Here is an 18,847-nt window from a genome sequence, read left to right as displayed (position 1 = left end):
CTTCCTCAGAGATCAGCATATGCTAATAGTGTGTAATGAAGGTAAGTGGTCTCAATTTCATCTCTCCAGCAACAGAAATATAAATTAAAAACACAATCTGAAGTGCCACAGAAGCTTCCAAGTTGGAATCTGTCTGAAAAGTTCACGTCACCTCTGGGTAGGAGCAGACTAGCATCTGGAATGTAAAATGGCTTTTCATATCCCAAGGGGCCACAGAAGGCTCCAGCAGCAGCCTGAGCTCAGCAGCTTGAGCCACACCACCACACCTCAGGAGCAAAAGACAGCATGTAAAACTGAACATGAAGTGATCTCAACTCTCCATGACTTCACTGCTGTGCTACCTCCGGGTAAATCTTATTTCTGTACTTGGGAAATACGTTCACACAAACACAAAGCAAATCACGTCACTTTCACTTCTTCATTCTGAGCCCATCCATTTAGTGGTTTGTTTGTCCAGGAGCTTGACACAAGGGATGGACACCAGTGCTCAAGGACCAGATGATGTGAAATACAGCAGAGGGGCCCTGGGAGGTCCAACCCAGCACAGAGCAAAAGCAAATGATCAACATTTAAGGGACTTCTGTCACCTCAGTTCTAGCTGTGAGTGTATTATGGGGAGCTGAGACACACAGGAAACATTTGTTTCACTGTTCCACATAAGGAAAGCAACAGGAACTGTAGTCACATGCCAACACTCATCACCTTCAGGCATTCAGCTGCAGGGACTGTTCCTCTTTTGTTCATTTCTGAGGAAATTTATACACCAAGACAGCTCAGAAAACCTCGCAAGAGAGTCAGAAATCAAGAGCCCCACGTGGAACAGCTCCTCCTCCACTTCCTTCCAGCAGCACACCTTAGATGTTGACCTGAATGCTTTAATTTACATCAAGCTAAAAAAAAGCAGCATGGGGCAGCATCAGAGAGCTCAGCTGAGGCACACTGGGGTGATGGGACGTGGCACCCAGCCTCCCCGTGCCCTTCTGGTCCCCACAGCATGAGCTTCCCCCTCAGCAGCTGTGCTAGGGAGGGATGTGCAGCTCTGTGTGTGCCTGCCAGGCTGTGACCCTGCAGCAGCGTGCAGAAACGTGCATGGAGCGAGGCTGCATTCACACAGGGATGCAGGGGACAGGGATTACTGCAGCCATGGCCAGAACAGACTGGCTTAGGTCAAACTTGGAAAGTACTGTTTGGAAGAGAACAGGCAGGTTGGAGGTAGAGGAGGATGGAAGGTCTAATGCTCATGGCAGCAAAGACTCCTCTGCTGGAAGAGTTATTGCTGGGCAGGTCTTAGATATTTTTTAAGGAGTTATGTGTTTCAAAAGCATCTCACCCTACTGAGAGTTCAACCACAAGGGCTCCATGAGTAAGCAATACCCACCAGCCCTTACTACGGCAGGTCAAGTGCCAATCTTTGTATCTCTGCAACAGGGACAGAGGGTTCCTAATTCTTCACAAATGAAACCACTCATCTCACTAATTATCCTGAAAATATTATCAACCCACAGTCCCACTCATCTCACAACTGGGCAGTGTAAAGAGATGGGAATGGGTGGGCACACACGCTTAGGAAACATTCATTCAGGGTTGAGTTGAATTAAACCCACTTGCTTTCCCTGCTTTACAAAAACATAAGTTTGATACTCAGGTTCTCAGTGAGGCTTGACATTATTTTTACACTGCAGAGCAACATACCTCTTCAATAAATCATTCCAGTACCAATAGCCTGCTTCAGATAGAAAGGCTAAAGAGATGACCCTTAGAAGTTCAGAGGAGGGTTGAAAACATTTCCAGAAAATCACTCAAGTGCTGCTTAAGGATGTAATTTATATGCACAGCTCCGCACTCCATTGCAGGATTTCATATTTATTTAATTTGACAAGTTAAAAGTGTGCCCATCCAACTCTTTAAAAAAAAAAAACTAACTTTGTAACTTAAAGCCAAATCATCTGTGTATTGAATAGGGAAAGAATGTGATCTTCCTCAAACCCACTGGATAAAACTGAAAGCATCAAACAGATTAAGAGCTTCAACAGAGCACTAGCACAGGGAGAAATCTAGGTTGCTGATGAAGGAAGAATTAAGCTCCATAGCCTGATCACCTCCAGAAGACCTTCTGTTAGCTCAGGAGCTTCACAACAGCTGTGCTACCAACACGGTGTCCCCCAGAGGAGGCAATCTCCCAGGCAACCAAGGTGTCTTCAATCAGCATCTGATAAGGTGGGATGTGTGGCCTCAGAGACACAGCACAGCCCAGGGACTGGCACTGCATTTCCCACTCTGCTGTGCATGGCATGGGGTGCATGCAGGAGCTACTCACACCGCCCTGTCCCTCAGGCCCACTGCAAACACCTCCACCTCAGAGCCCCTGAGAGAATCACAACTCCTGCAGCTGCTGAGCACTCGCTCTGCAGTCCCAAAGGATCTGCATGGGACTCTTCCTTTCTGCAGCAGACCTTCTAAGACAGAATAAACACATGGCACCTGTATGCCATGGCAGCCCTGCCCCACTCACTCCTCCCCCTGCAAGGGAGCCCAGCATGGCAGATCTGCTCCTTGCTCGCCAAGGACCATAATGATTAAAAACCCTAAATCTGCAATACCACCTTCTGCAAGATGGAGACACTTTTTGGGAGAGGGGAGAGATACTGAAAAAAAAATTAGATTCTGAGCAGTGACTGGAAAGGTACAAAGAAACCATATGACATCACAAAAATAACGGAAATAATTCTACATCTACTGCATCGACTGCAGTACTGGCCTGGCTCAGCCATTTCATACAAAGACTCTGCTTATAATCCTGCAACTAGAATTCTCATTCATTCCTTGATTATTTCATGCTTGGACTATTGCAATAATGTTTGTGCCAAGCTACTTTTTTTTTTTTTTTTTAACCACACACTACAAGGCTATTCAGAGCTTCCGTGCTTGCTTTGTTTCCCACTGAAGTATCCTTGCTGTTCACATACTTTTTTCTTCACTGTTTTTCTCCTATATGTGGTCAGTTACATATGAAATCAAGATTGGAACTTCAATATATCACTGCAATCATTCAAGAACCTCAAAAACAACAGACTCAAATTTTCTGAGTATTCTCCAGCCCATTTGCCGAGCTTGTATCACAGCTGCTACCCAAATAAGCCATCTTTCTTTTGCATGCTTAAAATATATGCATTTCACGTGTTCTTATGTCTAAAGAACTTCAAATATTTTGTCCTGTTGCTTATTTCAGTGCCTAGAGATCAACTAAACTGACAACTTTTTTGCTGCACTTTAGCACATTCTCAGCCCTTTGAAACAGTGCACTGGTTGTTGTAATTCCAGAGGTTTTCCACAAATGTCCCAGTGTTCACATTGAAAGAAAATGCAACAAAAAGCACAGTACATTTAAAGAAATGAGAGGTCTCCCCTCCCCAGCTAAAGCAGCTCTTTGTGCTCCCTCATGTGAGAGGAGATCACCACAGTTGGGATTGCAGCAGTGCAAAGTGAAAATCCTTGTGATGCACTGCTGGAACAACTGCATCTGAAGCTCTGAAGATTTCATCTAGCATCTGTTGCTGATATTTTATACTTCTGTGCTGTGCTAGGGAAAATAATCCATGAAAGAGTGAAAGTTGAGGGGACTGGTTCCTTGCACATCTCCTATTTCAGCCTCTCAAAGCTGTTCATCTGCCAATGGCCTATCTGGTAAGAAACAGTAAAGAAAAAATTCACAACACTCCAAAATCAGAGATTTGCTTTAATGCTCTTAAGCATGAAAACCATCAAATTCTAGTGAGAACCTTGCCAAAACAAAGAAAAAAGGGAATTTCACCATATCTGCATCCAACTTTTAAAAATCCAGCCAAGCATTTCAATATAGACTGGATATACCAGGATTGACTATGACAATACTTGGAATAAACTGTTAGCATGGCACAAGAAAAGGTGGCGAGAGAGAGTAAACAGTATTAATGGCATTCAATAATGAAATCGTGTCTGTGTCTAAGTAGAAACTAAATTACTATCTGAGGTTTCCTTAGCAGATTATTTAGAAACTTGCCAATAGACAAACAAAGTAAATGACAAGACTCTCAATCAGGGCTGTGTTCCCCAGCAGTATGGCTTAGCAAAAATGATACAGACTACTTGGGCTGCTCCTGGCAAGGCTGGCTCTCCTCAGGGAACTGCTAATGGTAAATACTCAACACAAGCATGATTGTTAATTCCTTATTCAGGCTGTGGTTAGGAAGATGCATCCTGTTCTCTGGGAAAGGATTGTGACAACTCATTTCTTCATTCTCAGAACAGAAACAAAAGATAATATTTTGTACTGGTTCCTTCACAGGGGCGGGGTAGCTAAGGAAAGATAAAAGAAACTCTCCTTGACATCCTCTGGGTATGTGCACATTCGGATGCAGATTCTGCAGACACAGATGTGCCTCGTGCACATCTGTACAGTGTCGTGGACATGAAGCCTCATGAACCAGAAACGTCAGAATACGAACAATCAAAATATACAGATGGTAATTCCTGTTTATTTGGGAAAACACACAGCAGTTGCTTTAGCTGTGCACGTTCAAAATGAGGGTTCATGCTCAGACAGTAGCAGCAAACTCTCCAGCTATGGTTTCCTGTGTTCCCCTTATGAAAGAGTGTAGCATTGATTTCTGGAACAACTGTTCCACTAACAAGATGCATATGGAAACGAATGCCTTGCAGCTGGCTCCAGCAGGGTTCACTGAAGACTACTATTCATCTCTGATGAATGCAGATAAAAATATTCAAAGCTCAGTTTACTGATCAGATCAGATATTAATGGGAATGTTTTTACTACTTCTCTCAGCTTAGCTCCTCTTCAGAAAGTCAGCTCAAAAGAGTGAGAAAGCAAGAGAGCCAGAAGCTCCTGATTTTGACTATCCTGGACTTAAGGGAGATGAGTACTTTTACAGAGGAATGATAACTGAACACATGGTGTGCCAGAGTTTTGGTCAATACCGAGATTTATTATTCTGAGGGACTGAAGGAGTGAAATACTGACCACAGCAAATAGCCCATTAGTTACCTCTCAGTTCAATAAGTCTTGATGCTTTCCTTACTATGTGCTGATTATTTCCTGTCCAATTCACATTAGCAGCTTATTTAATGAGAACAATCTAAGCAAAGAGAGAAATTCACACATTTACAAAGGATATGGCCAAGTTACATTCCATCACAGTTAACACCATTTGCTGTTCTTTCAGGAAATAACCATTACCTATCATTCCTGTTTTAATGCCAGCAATTGCTTTTGAGAAGAACACTCAATTCTTACATTCACCACCGGTTATATTTTAAATAATAGCATCTTAAAGGACAGCAGTAAGTGCCTAAGTGTTGTAGGACAAAGCATTCACATGCTGATAGTGTCCACTAGCTTGACAGCATGGCCAAAGTTCCTGTTCTTAATGGACACCTTTCCCCACTCTCAGGGTCATCTCTTCTCTTGTAAAGCCTATTTTTCTTCTATTAACTTCACCTAATGTTCATGGCAGCTGCACAGAATCTTAGAGAGAAAGGATTCAACGTTTTAGACAGAAAAAACATCAGTAAGGACATGCACAAATAACAGAAGCATCATAAGTGGTGCAAATAATTTCACATAGAATAGGAGAGAGTAAAGGTACAAAGAGGAAAGAGATGCCTTGAATGCACCATAAGATTAAAGGGAAAAAAAAAAACAACTGTATGAGTTGTTTACACAGGATTCTTTTTACAAAGCCACAGTTAAACATCTAAAAAGAACACATCTACATCCTCAGCAAACCCCTGTTTTTTTGTTCTCTGAGAAGCCCAAATGGTTTTGATTACTCAGAAGAGTATTTCTTGAGTGAGTCAGCTCACAACACTGAAGCTGATCAGCAGAACAGTCATCAAGGGAGGAGGGCACACCAGCCCTGCCAGTGCCAGCACCCCAGCTCAGCTGGGGAACTCCAGTGACAAAAGCACCATCGTCTACCACATCCTGCCCCAGAACAGGGCAGACCCATTCCATATCACTAATCACAAAACTTAACACCAGGAATAATTAGACATCACATCTTTCACCTGAAGACTTGAAAAGATTGGGTAAGACCCTTCCTACTTCTGGTTTTCCACAACCTCATGCACTGATTCCCACGTTAATTTTGCACAGCAGCTTTTCAAAAGACCAGGTATGAGTAGATGCAAGTCCTCCAGAGCTGCCATCACTCGAGGTACAACAATCGGCATCAGCATCTCACACTGTGATCTCCTCCTAAGGCCCTGACCCTGAAGCTACTCATGTTTTGGGCTACTGCAAGGCAAACCAGGGTCTGCTTAGATTACCAGCAAAGTGTTCTGAGCACTGACAGATGCAACACTTGACACTGAGAGGCATCTTTAAAGGTCTGGAATGTTATGCTCTGTGAAGAAGCATACATTACACAAGGGAGGGTCAGTCAGACAGCCCTGCATCTAGCAGATGTTTCAGTTGCATATTTCTGTAGGCATTTGTTTCAAGTATTGTTTTGTTTTTTTGTTTAAAAACCAGTTTACATATTGACAAAAATATGTCCACACTGATGATAAAGCACCTGAGCTGCTACTATCTGTCACTATGATGGGTACTAGAAACATACTGAATTTTGTGGCAATTATAAAGGTGTGCTAAAAATAACTTCAAACCTGTCCATTCAGTGGTCAGCCCAACAGAAAGATGAGTTGGAAAAGCAAAGTCTGCAGTGAAACACATTCAGGATCCACACCTGCCTCTTGTGACTGTGCTGTGCTTATTCCACATTTCTGCTGCACTACAAGTAATGTGACCAGTCCCAGTTTAGGAAGTCTTTGGCAAACTCTAAGACACAATCATGTCAATACTGACAAAATCATACTATAAATAACACAATAAATACTTTGCCAAAACATACATAAATACACATGCACAGAGAAATCCCCCTAGAAATGTAATTTGAGCTTCTTAAAAATCCTAAAAAGAACATCTAGGAGATGTCAGTCTCTGTTCAGTTTTGCTGTTCCTATTTAAAGACAAGCTAGTCTTCTGTTTTCAGCATTTGCTCACTTCTGAATTTGGTTTAAAGAGCTGCAAGCAGCGACTTAATGAAGTTTCTTGTAAAGGGCTGATTGTGTTTCCTGCTGTCTTTTTGACAGAACCCATTCAAAATGGGCCTTCTTCATTTAATTATCTAGTCTTTACTTTTGCAAGTTTTATTTCTGAACTAGAATAAATGGTATAGTCAGAATTGTGTCTGTAGACGACAGGGTTATTTTACAAGGCTTAAAATCCTTTCCAACCAGTGAAAGGAGAAGTGTGGTGCAGCTCTGCACAAGGCACTGGAGCTCACATCCACAGGCACCTTTAGGGATGTGGATACCTCATATAAATGTTACAGGTCCAAGGGCTTTTCAACACCTGATCAATGCCTGAAGTTTCTCCTCTCTAAACTCTTGTGCCTGAGAGGATCAATATGACCAGGCAGCACAGGGTAATGCTATAGATCACTCATAAAACCAGGAAAATTCCTGATCTCCAGAGTTTATAGACCATTCACCCTCCACAAGAGCTCCAAGCAGCTGAAGGGCTTCCTACAGGCTACTGAGGAAATAATCTAAAAGCACAGTGTAGGACAGATATATCCTGTGGAAGATGGATATTTGAGGGCTCTTTGCAACATGGCTGTACCCTTTTCCCACCCCCAAGCAGGAAAACCACAACTGGCTGCCTGCTCTTGGACCTCTCCACCCCCAAACTCAGGATTTATTACAGAAATCTTAAACCCAAAAACACAAAATCTCTGCAAGCAGGCAGGCACAGCCATAAAAAGAGACAAACCTATGCTGCTGTAAATCAGTTATACTCAAGTGAAATCAATATGAAGCCAGAGCTCAGCCTAACACACGTGGTCTGTGCTGGGGCTCAGCAGAAGCTGCCCACTGGCAGGGCTGTCAGGGGCTATCCTGGTCTTGTTTACTCCCTTCCCTCCTCAGAAGGAGCTCCAGACTCACCAGCCCTCAGCCCAGCAGAGCCTCCTTCCCTGCCCATAATTGCTGGGGCTGGGCCAGCAGCTGTTGTACAAATAACTGGAGGGGAGCTGGCCTGACCAGCTGAGGATAGGGAAGGGAAGCAGCCTACCAGATAATGTCTGTAACAGAGCTTGGAAACCACTGGCACAGGCTAATTGCTTACTGCAGAGTGAAGTTTCCCCTCTCTGTGGGCTCATTTGATGTAAACTTCCTAGGCATGTCCAAAACCCTGCCCACAGGACAAACGTTAGTACATGAAGTGCTTAGCCAAGCCCTGCTCCGGGGTTCCTGGGAAATATTCTGGGGAATGAGGAAGCAAAGAGGAAGAAACAGAAAACATGATCATCCTCCTCACTGTGCTCAGCTAGAAACAAACATCTGTCTGGTATCTGGGCTCTGCCACCCACCATTTATTCCCACTTTCAACCTAAACGTAGGAGCTCAGCATTTTCACTACCTCCGATCCCCTCAGTGAGCAAATATGAACGAAATGGCATCAGATAAGAGAGGCTGAACTGGCTGAAAATCAAAAGTGGTCATTTGTCCTACATTACTGAAATGTTTAGATTTATTTTACTTTCCTGACCCCATTTGCAAATGAGATAGATTGTATTTTGAGATCTAATGGAGATAACTTGTGTATATTGATGGAAAAAACCTCTACACTTACCTATAATCATTCATTCCCAATGAAATAAATGGTGTGGATAAAAGAGGGGTGTTGGCAGTCAAAAAGTAACAGTTGCATATTTATATCACCAATCAGACCTCTTAGAAAGCAATATTTTTCCATCAACTAAAACTAGCCCTGCACAACAACCCTCTTGGACAAGCAACAAATATCTGAAACGTATCTCAGATCTTCCAGAAAAGCACACACAAGTTCAAGATAATGCTCGAAATCTTCATAAAATCTTTCTAGATATTGGATATCTTCCACAGAGCCAACATAGCTATTAACACCATTTCTAGAACACAGCAACCAGCAAATCAAAGACATCATTCTGAAGTGTATTTTTATTTGTGGTATTTCAAAACTGTGCAGGTACATGAGCTCTTCCATAAGACTTTATGAAAGCAGTGGGACAAACAATAAAATACCCTTCCAGTATCCTATCTTCTCAGCACCACACATCCTGGCCCAATGCACTGACAAGTCTCATTGTTGTCACTATACACTACCACAAAAATACATGCACAGAAACAAATAATTGTAAAAATTGTGTTGGTTTTCTGTTTTGTTGTGGTTTTTTACACTGGATATATATATATATATATATGGATGCTTAGAGTCTTCCTAGAAGGCACAAAATGGTGAGCTTGGGAATGTACTGATTAGACCAGAAGAGCAAAGAAAAGGTTGGGAACATGCCTGACCAAGGGTATTTCAAGAAATGAAAACAAGACTGAAATAAGGAGGAGAATAATGAGGCAAATGCTGCAGGTAAATGGCAGAAATGCAAGAAAGGCAGGCGTGTGTACGGGGGGGAATTTGCAAGGAAGGCAGAAGAAGAAAATACACTGTAAAACCAATTTAAACTGAGCACAGTAGTAATAAATGCAAGTAAACAATTTGATTCTGGAGACATTTCATGTTTTTGTTTTAGTGCTCTGAAGAAGACAAGTCACTCACCCGAGTATGCCCAGTAAGGATCCCCTGAAGCCTTTCTCCTGCGGATCTGCACAGAACTCCCATGCCTGTTCTCATGCAGAGAGCCCACATAACCTTCGGTCAGAGCTGGCAAGAAAAGAAGCAGGAATCGTTAGGAAAGTGGTTTTGGCTCCCTGGAGTTTGCAGAGTGAAGCTTCAGTCTTTGCTGAGCAGAGAGTACAAACTGCGGATTGCTTAAAAGAATTTAACAGGCTGAAGCCTCCCACCATCCAAAGGGGAAGCCAGGACTCACTGATACCATTATTGTGGTCTGGATGCCCATGCAACTCCAGTAATTTCCATAAGGAAATTCTGATGTACACAAACAAACAGCATGAGCCTTGACATATGACCACACTTTCTCTGTTTAGACCCAGATAAGTTTGCCAGTGACTACCAAACTATGTCTGTCAAAACACCCAGTGTGCCATACCAGTGACTTACAGCATGAAAGGCAGAGAACGGGAATGGAGAAATCTTTGTAAAACTCCACATGCTACAAGGTGTTAAATTCAAGTAAACTAGGAAAAAACCCCACATCCTACCCCTATCCACCTACATTCCATCCCAGGACCTTTTCTTTTATGCCTCCAATAATTTTTATTTTTTCTTTTGTAAAGGAATGAATTGCTTCCATGATGATGTGGGGTATTTGGGCTTTTTATGTGCAGATTTGGCTTATTGTTTCTATGCATCTGATTGAACCAAAGTGGAGGTGTGTAAATTCACAAATGTCAGTAGAAACTCTGTAATAAATTCAACTACAATTCTCAGAGCGCCATAATAAATGCACACAAACAAAAACCACCTTAGATCCATAGACACGGAATGAGGAACAAGTATGCACCAAATGGCTTTATGGAAATTTAAGCCTAGCTTCTCCCAAACCGCTTATTTGATCAGTAAGAAACCAGCTGAATAATTCAAATTAAAGCTTCAGAAAACCCCATGAAGCAGTGCTACCCATATGCAGTCACCAAGTGTTGCTTTCCCTTCTATTCCCAAGCCAATTACAGCTGGGCTGGAGAGAAGCCTGGAACAGGACTTTATTGAACATCATGCACCAGTAACTCAGAATTTGCCTTTCTTTCCCTTTGGAAAAGCTTCTGGGAGGCTCTTGCACCACAGCAGCAGGGATCCTGCTGTGCCCGAGGTCATGCACAGCTCTGGGTACAACCTTCCCTCTGCAATGTGGATTTCTGCACGTTTTGGAACCCTGAAGTGGTAGGAAAAGTCGTGCAATTTCAGGAAAGGCAGTACAGGTTTGCCCCTGCCAAATCATCTCTTGTGCAAGCAAAGGTACTAATTGTACCATTTGAATGAGTTTTCCAGATTCCTTGGCAACTTTCTAAATGTTAAATTCACCCTAGGCTGTGAACTAGAAACACTGGAACACATCATGCTACCAGAATTTGTAGGCAACACGACCTCACATACTTTGTTTTCCTCTCTAAAAATACTAAATTAAACATGTTACTTCAGACTTTTTTCTTTCCTCTTTATTTACTTTTATATGTCTACGTGGTTGGGAGTTAACAGGCACTCATTTCAGCAAGAAAGAATGGGTGTGGGGTGTGGAGACCCAAACATTCTTGGCAAAAAAAGGCAAAACTGAACAAAGATAAGAGACCATGAAAAGCCCAAGAAAGAGAACAATGAAATAGCCAAGCAGATGGCTGGGAAGGCTATCAGAAAAAAATGGCCAACTTATTAGTGAATAAATATCACATGTGCTGACAAATACACCTGAAGCCTCTCCTTGTTACAAAATGAAAGACAGCAGCTTTTTCCTGAGCATCCTCTACAGAGAAGACAAGTAATTGTGGGATTTTTCTTGTTGAAAAAGTCTGAACCTTTCAGACAGGAGGAAGATTGGACACTGCCTCCTCCAAAGAACAAGGTGCTCCTGCTCAGTGAGCCCCTTTACATCCAGAGAGAGGCACTGAGTCTAAATAATCTATATTTGTTGAAGGTACAGGGGGTGAGTCAGTGCAAAACATCTCAGGTTGTAAACACCTCTGTACTTGTAGCTGGAGCCATCAAAAAGCCTCACAGTAATCATGGTATGGCCATGAATCATGCCACTGATTTTCAGTGTCTTCTGTGCAGAAAATTAAATTATGTAAATCCAAGCCTTTATGAATGCCTAACTTTAATGTGAAATTGAACATTTGCTTCAGTCAGCATCTTATTCATGCAATTATAAACCTGATATTCTTACGAAAATATGCAGTTTTAGTTTTCTGCATAGATACTTAATAGATTTGTGCATCTATCTGTATTTATAAAAGATGAAGAGACATGCTGTACAGAAATTTATTTCCACCATAAAAGATGTTACAGAGCAGGAGGAAGCTCAAGTACTTTGCAGAGAACTAGGGGAAGAGACTTGCTGGTTGCTAAATAGCTTCTGTAGGACTGAAAAAGAAACAAACTGAGGAAGAAACATCCTGTTCTAAATAAAACCCTGCACCACTGCTAGATAGCCCAACATTAATGTCAATAATAATCTATAAACATGCAGTAATTCAGTAGTCATCAGCAATTTAGAGAAGATATACATTTACTGGGTAGCTGCAGAAACTCTGGGAAAAGGATGCTAGCTCAGGATCTCTGGCCATGCTGTGAACTGGAAAGGTAATGCTCTGGCTCTTACAAAAATCATGCCACAACATCCCCTTCCCTCCCTCAGCAATACAACCAGGCATTTCTTCACAAGGCCAGAGATGCACAAGTATTGTTGTGCTAGTGAACAAACAGACATTGCTGGCCTTATCTCACAGTGGTAAAGTCATCTCAGAAAAGCAGACTCAATCTCATGGTGCTTCTGTTCTTTGGTGTTAATTGGGGTCAGTGACTCTCTCATCCTCAAGAGGTCCAAGGTACAGAGCAGAGCATAGAGTGGCTTTTCAGATAAAAGTCTGGAAGAGCCAAAGCATTCAAATCAAGCTCTTTCAAAAAATTAAGTGCTTCATACAGCAAAGCAATCTTATGTTTTGGATAAAATCACTACTTTTTCGCGATTTGGGGCAGGAAGGTGGGAATGTAACTTCTGACCAAAACAACCTGACACCAAGTCAGGTGAAAGTTTAAGGTTTTGAGAAAATATTTAGGTTATATTAGCACCAATCACTACAGGATTCCAAAGGTCTTTTTTCAGCTGGGAGACAGTTAACAGCTCCAGAAAAAGGAGCAGCCAAGTGGTTTCCTGCTCCAGTCCTGCAGAGCTGGATGCTGGAGAAAAGCCAGGAATTAGACAGGCTGGTCTGATAGGGAGCAAACAGGAGAGGCTGCTCTCTTCTGGGAGCCCTGCAGAAGTTGGGGAAGTGGAAATTGGGACAATAGGAGGGGCAGGAACATGCTCCAGGAAGGCTCAACATGGAGCAGCTAAATTAGAGGGGTGGAATAGAGGGACAGAGAGCAGGAGGGAGAGATGAAGAGAAGGCACAGCAGAAACCCTTGCCTTGCAAGTTTCCTTTGATCCATCAAGCCCGTGCTGATTGCAGAGGGGAAATGAACACCATAATGTATGGGCTGAGACCTGCAGATCCACGATTAAAAGAGAAAGGGAGTGATTGCACACTCAGATACACAAGCGTGAAATTAAACCCTGAGCAGCTCCCCTGGCTGCGGGTGCAGCGCCGGTGTGTGCTGAGCACAACACCCGCAGCCTGTGGAGCCCTGCTCCTGCCAGGAGGAGAGGATCCTTCAAAGCCAACGTGGAGAAATCCCTTACACACAATTTCATATCATTTTGAGCAGCGCTGAACGCTACATGATTTTCGATGATGTGCTAAATGAATCAGCCCGGGCCGCAGATCTGCAGACAGCAAAAGCAACGCAGTGCTGAGCACTCAGCATCCTGAGCAGTCTCCATTCACTCTGACTCAACATATTAACTTTCCAATAAAAATTATTTGATAAGTGCCCTCAAAGGTACGATAAGGTAATTCCTGCCTGAGTACCTTACTGGTATTCATAGCTCACATGAAAACACAAAATTTTATCCCCAATCTACCTTAAATATAAAGCTATTACACTATTCAGAGAGATTATACCCTCGGCGTTAGTGTTTAAAAGGTATCAAGCCATCAGCTATGAAAGAAAAATCCTTTAAGATCGATACATTATGTCTGAATGGTGAAATCATTAGTTATAATGGTAGATTAACTAGATTGTGTGCCACACATTCTCCTAAGCTTTCTTTGAAGACAAGGGCTGCACACAAATCTGTTTTCGGACTAAAATGGGACAGATTCAAAGGTACACAACATTGCCCACCTCATAATCATTTGGACTTGCCACCGTGGACTACAGTAGCAGCTGAATCATAGTTTTATTCCTAGTCCCTAATGTGTATGAACTTCTTAACTGAGTAATTCAACACGGCGCTCAAGCCAGCCTTTGGAGACAGAGCCTTGTCTATTGGAGTCTAGACTAGTGTCACACTGTGAGAACACTTCAAGCAGGGAAGTTTAAGAAAAGATCTTGTTAACGTCTAATGAAAAAAGCACTAAATCATAAGGTATTCTAGCAATTAGTTCTGTATCAAATCAATGCCTGCAGAAAAGCAACTTTTCCAAACTAAGAAAACCATTCTTCTCTTGAAGACTGCACAGCACTGCATTTTAAAAAGGCATGAAAGCACAGAGACATTACTTGAAGGGCTTTTATACCATCTCTTAAATGGAGATAAAGAAATGAGTGATCCAAGACACCCATCTGCAAGCCTCACCAGAAAAAAGCAGCACCTTTATCTAGGTGCCTTCACTGTGTTTTAATTGGACTGTGCTAAAGAGAAGCAGGTATGCTGGAGATACTGCAATGCTATGCACTGTAACACACACGCTGCTGAAATGAGTTCAGGCTTCTGGGCAATTTCTTAGAATAAATGTTGCCAAATGAGCCAGAAGGAAAGAAGAAAAGAAGAGGGAGGAAACTGATAGATAATAAATTTATAATATTAAGCAATTAAAATATTTTGCACAATTAGTATAAATAATACTTAAATTCATCTCCCTAGGCTCTTACATGGTCAAATTCCTAAACACAACTAGGCTATTTGCCTTAAATATTTTACCACCCTTTGACAGCAAATAAATCTAGAAATATTTCAGGCACAGCCAATCCATTTTGATAGTGCATTACTTTTAAACAGACTTTTCAGACATGGATCTCCATATTTTACAGATTATTTTATATCTTGCCAAAGAGGGATGGAAGTTACAACAACATATATTGGTCAGACAGCATCAACAAATTATATTCTGAATAATACTTCATCCCTTGATAATGCTGCAGAGATTTCTTCCCATTATCAGATAAAAGCCAGAATCTGTTCTCCTATGAACACACAGCCAATTTTCACAGCTTTCCATTAATGAAATATGGGAGTTAAAAATGACGAGTTTCTCGCAACTTAAGTGAAATAACAGGTACCCAGATGCTACATCTGCCAAGAGACATATGTCCCTTTCCCAGGTGACAGTCACCCAGACAGCCCCTTAATTCCTGTGTGAGAGGAATCCACAGGTCCATTCGTAAAACTGACACGGAGGCTCCTCACACCATTCATTCCCTGCAGCTCACGTGCCTGATAGATGATGTGGTAACAGCACAAATCCTAAGAACAAGAACATAAATGCAGAGCACAGCAGGCCTCTACAGAAGCTAACCAGCAGAATGCAATTTGAAGATGAAAAATAGTCCAAGGAACACACTGTCAAACTATGGGGATTAAATTAACGGGCAGAATTAAAAGCCCTTATCCCAAACATGAACACAGCAGTCACTAGGTGTGCCCCTTGCTAACCTGTTGTGTTCAATGCCAGGAGTTAAATGTAGTGCAATTTTGTAATACTCCAACACATCAACATAATGCAAGTCCCTGAGCAGCAGAGCTGGTGTGGACAAGCAATGGAAAATAAATTTGCAGCAGAGACTTCTCCTTCTATTACAAGGGCTGGGGTTTAAGGGCCACAAGAAAGTCTCTGATGCCAAAGCAGACCCTGGGCACACACTGCACTGTGGTGCCCAGTGCCATCAGACTCTCTCCCAGAGCAGGTGTCCTCCCAAGGAGAAGCAAACCAGTCTCTTCAGCCACAGCTCCTGCTCTCAGCCTGCCTGGCTTTATAATCGAGATGAGCAAAGCTCATTAGCAAGACAGTAAGGCAACTTCAAGTTGCATTAATGATGCTCCATTAAGGGGACACAGAAAAAGAAGCTTGGGAGGCCAGGAAGAGACAGATGCTGCTGGATGATTAGAAAGGGCTTGATTTTGCATTTTCATGGCTTACACTTAGCTGGCATCAGCTGTGCAAGATGTGACATAGCTGGTAAATTTGGACCACTGATGTCAACCAGCATCACCTGCAGCACTTGTGCTCAGAATAAGCAGTCAGCCAGATAACAAACAGTGCCATCAGCTTCCACCTCAAGATAAAGCCACACAACATAAACCAACTGCAACATTGCCCCTGCCAAGAGGATGGTGCCCTGCAGCAAAGCTTCTGCCAGAGAACTTGCAGAACACCCTGTGACCAAGGGTTCTCAGTCTGTGGAACATGAGCTCCTATCTACCCATGTGTGAGCTACATGTAACGAGAAAAAAAACAAACAAACCAGTCTGGTATTTTTTCCCCCTGGAGAAAGTGCAGAAAAAAATATCCCGGACAACTGCAGCACTCCCTCAGGAAGAAGGGTCTGCTCTTCATGTCACACTGCAACAGCTGAAGAAATGAAGTCTGAGCAGCCCAGGAACACTCATCCCCCAACTATGGGAACTGCAGACACAACAAAACCGGCTCTTTGTAAAACCATTATTCCACCAAACTGTTCTATGACACTTCTCAGAGAATACAGAAATACACTCCATTTACCTTTAAGACAAAGTTTTCAAACAGACTGGTACTCTAGGCATCTAAGCTGAGATACCTTAAAAAAGACTAAAGCACATATTCTAAAAACTGGAGTCCTTTTAGACACTTCTGATTTTGGTAGTCAGACAGAAAAATAATTGGGAGCACCTGAAAACTCTGTAACCTTGAAAACTCTTGGTCTGTGCATCCTTCACAGTCCCTCAGACTCCTGTTAACCATCATTATCTGCATTTCTGAAAAGGAGGAATCCTCATCCTTGTTCATCTTCTCTCCCCATTGCACTTCACAAGGGTCCTGTCACCTCTGAATTTTATTTGTAGTAATGAGTGATGCAAACACAGAAATAAAACTTCAGAGGTTCATATGCAAGGCTGACCTCCAGGGAAGCTGATGCTCTCTCAGCCAGTACTGACAGAATCACAGCAGGTACTTGGGAGAAAACAAATAAACTCAATTCTCCAGTACCTCGGGTAGCTTGGGCAGAGTGAGCTGAGGCAATGAAAACCCAGATATGGGGGTAAAGTCAGTGCTCACACAGCTCCAGCCCCTCTGCACTGTTTCCACAAAGACAAGCTTGAAGCCAAGCTTGGAACAAGCCAGAATCCAGGGGCAGCTCAGTATATTTGTGCTTTGTGAAAGAGATTTCAATCCAGAGCCCAGGCACTCTGAGAAAGGCAAGCTTTGGTCTCTTCATTCACAGCACGATTTATATGGGAAATGTATAAACCACACACGTATAATGGAGTTTGTACAATGGATTAACAGTTGCAAAAGGGAGCTTTATTTCATTTCTTGCCTTATTGCAAGTGCCCAAACTTTAAGGGTTTTGCAACAGAAAATGCTGTGGCTGGAGCCACCCATCTCACTCTTATTCTCACATAATCAGGTGCTGCAGCACGCACGGTGTTGAAAGAGCACCCTCTGAATAGCAAACAAACATGACCTTAATGGAGTATTTTGTACTTCCAGTGCCTTGCTTAATGCAGAATCATACCATTATCATTTCACTAAATCCAGCAGTACTCACAAAAACACACAAACTTATGCAAAATCAGCAGTTCCACCTCTCTGCTCTAGAAATAATTTGCTTCCATTGATTGCCAGCATTTGTGGTAGTACAGCCTTATTAGATTTTCAAAATGGATTCCCCCAAGTACATGAAATATCTTGATAAAAAAACTATTAGACTCATCCAAAGAACCGTGCAAGGACCGTGGGACACAGACCTGCTTTGTGCATGACTTCTGTCCACCCACTGCCATCCTTCCAGACATATTCCTGCCTCCTTGCTGACAACCTATAATTTCATTTCTCATCCTATCATCCCATTAAAAGCCCCTTTGGATTCCACCAGTAGAGACAAAAATCTACCTACAAACCAAGGTTTTTGCTAAACTTATGCAGAACCCCCAGAGGACAAGTGTTGTTGGACGAGAGCTTCCCCTCTGCACTCCCTGCTCCCAGGGCTCACAGAGTCCTCACTCCAAGGCATCCCCCAAATTCACCCCAAATTCAGCCTCCTCCACTCTGAAGGAGCAGCACACCCAGCATTCATCCAGCAGAAAATGCAGGGCACAGTGTGATTTCAGTCCCACTGAGGCTCTTTATGAAGCCAACAGAGCTGCTCCACTGCACGACATGAGATCAAACATGCCCCCCACTATCAAATTTTCACAGAAAGGGGCTTGTCATCTAATAAAAATCCCTCCTTCTTTATACAAAATGATTTTTTTAACCTGTGTCCTTTGGCCCATTTAACAATTTATCGACTGTGGGAAATAAAGTGAGGCCACATCAATCTCTTCCTGGTTATTTGGTTCCGGCTCTCAAATTAATGCTGAAGGTGGAAAGCTCAATAAAGAACTATTTAAGAAAAGAAAGGAGAAATGTTCTAGTCCCACTGTGAGATGTCTTCCTCTCAGTTTGCAGTCAGGTCTCGCCACCTACAGCTGCACAATTTCCTGGAGGAAAGATGGAAGAGCATAAACGTGCATGGTCCCCTGGACTGAGCAGAAATAACTTGAGATTTGTGCCATTCTGTGCTGAAACAGATCAGTAGTGCCCAGGTAGCCAGATTTAGTGCCTCCAGCATGTGACAGCAATTCCAGCCAGATCCACAAAAATTATTTTGGGATCCAACTTAAAAGTTGAGTAGAACCAAGTAGGCAAACATTCATTTTTATTTGTGTAAAAATGCATTTAATTTGGCTTATGATCCACAAAACAGGGTTTTTCATCTTCTTTTTTATGCTGACAGCTTGCATGACATACAGATTTTGTAGCAAAGGGTTTCATC

At 42.5% G+C, this 18,847-nt stretch overlaps 1 protein-coding gene across 2 annotated transcripts in view; it reads right to left on the bottom strand.

Annotated features, from left to right (window-relative positions):
- PTPRG (protein tyrosine phosphatase receptor type G) overlaps positions 1-18,847 on the bottom strand; it is a 391,280-nt gene that overhangs the window by 295,548 nt on the left and 76,885 nt on the right. For both annotated transcript variants that reach the window (XM_064432899.1, XM_064432900.1), the window contains exon 2: positions 9,656-9,760. In XM_064432899.1, the coding sequence (XP_064288969.1) occupies positions 9,656-9,760 (105 nt within the window). The remainder of the gene's footprint in view (positions 1-9,655; positions 9,761-18,847) is intronic.

The sequence above is a fragment of the Passer domesticus genome, chromosome 9 (genome assembly GCF_036417665.1).
Source record: "Passer domesticus isolate bPasDom1 chromosome 9, bPasDom1.hap1, whole genome shotgun sequence".
NCBI lineage: Eukaryota > Metazoa > Chordata > Aves > Passeriformes > Passeridae > Passer > Passer domesticus.
The sequence above is the reverse complement of the archived record's forward strand: the minus strand, read 5'-3'. Positions and strand labels throughout refer to the sequence as shown.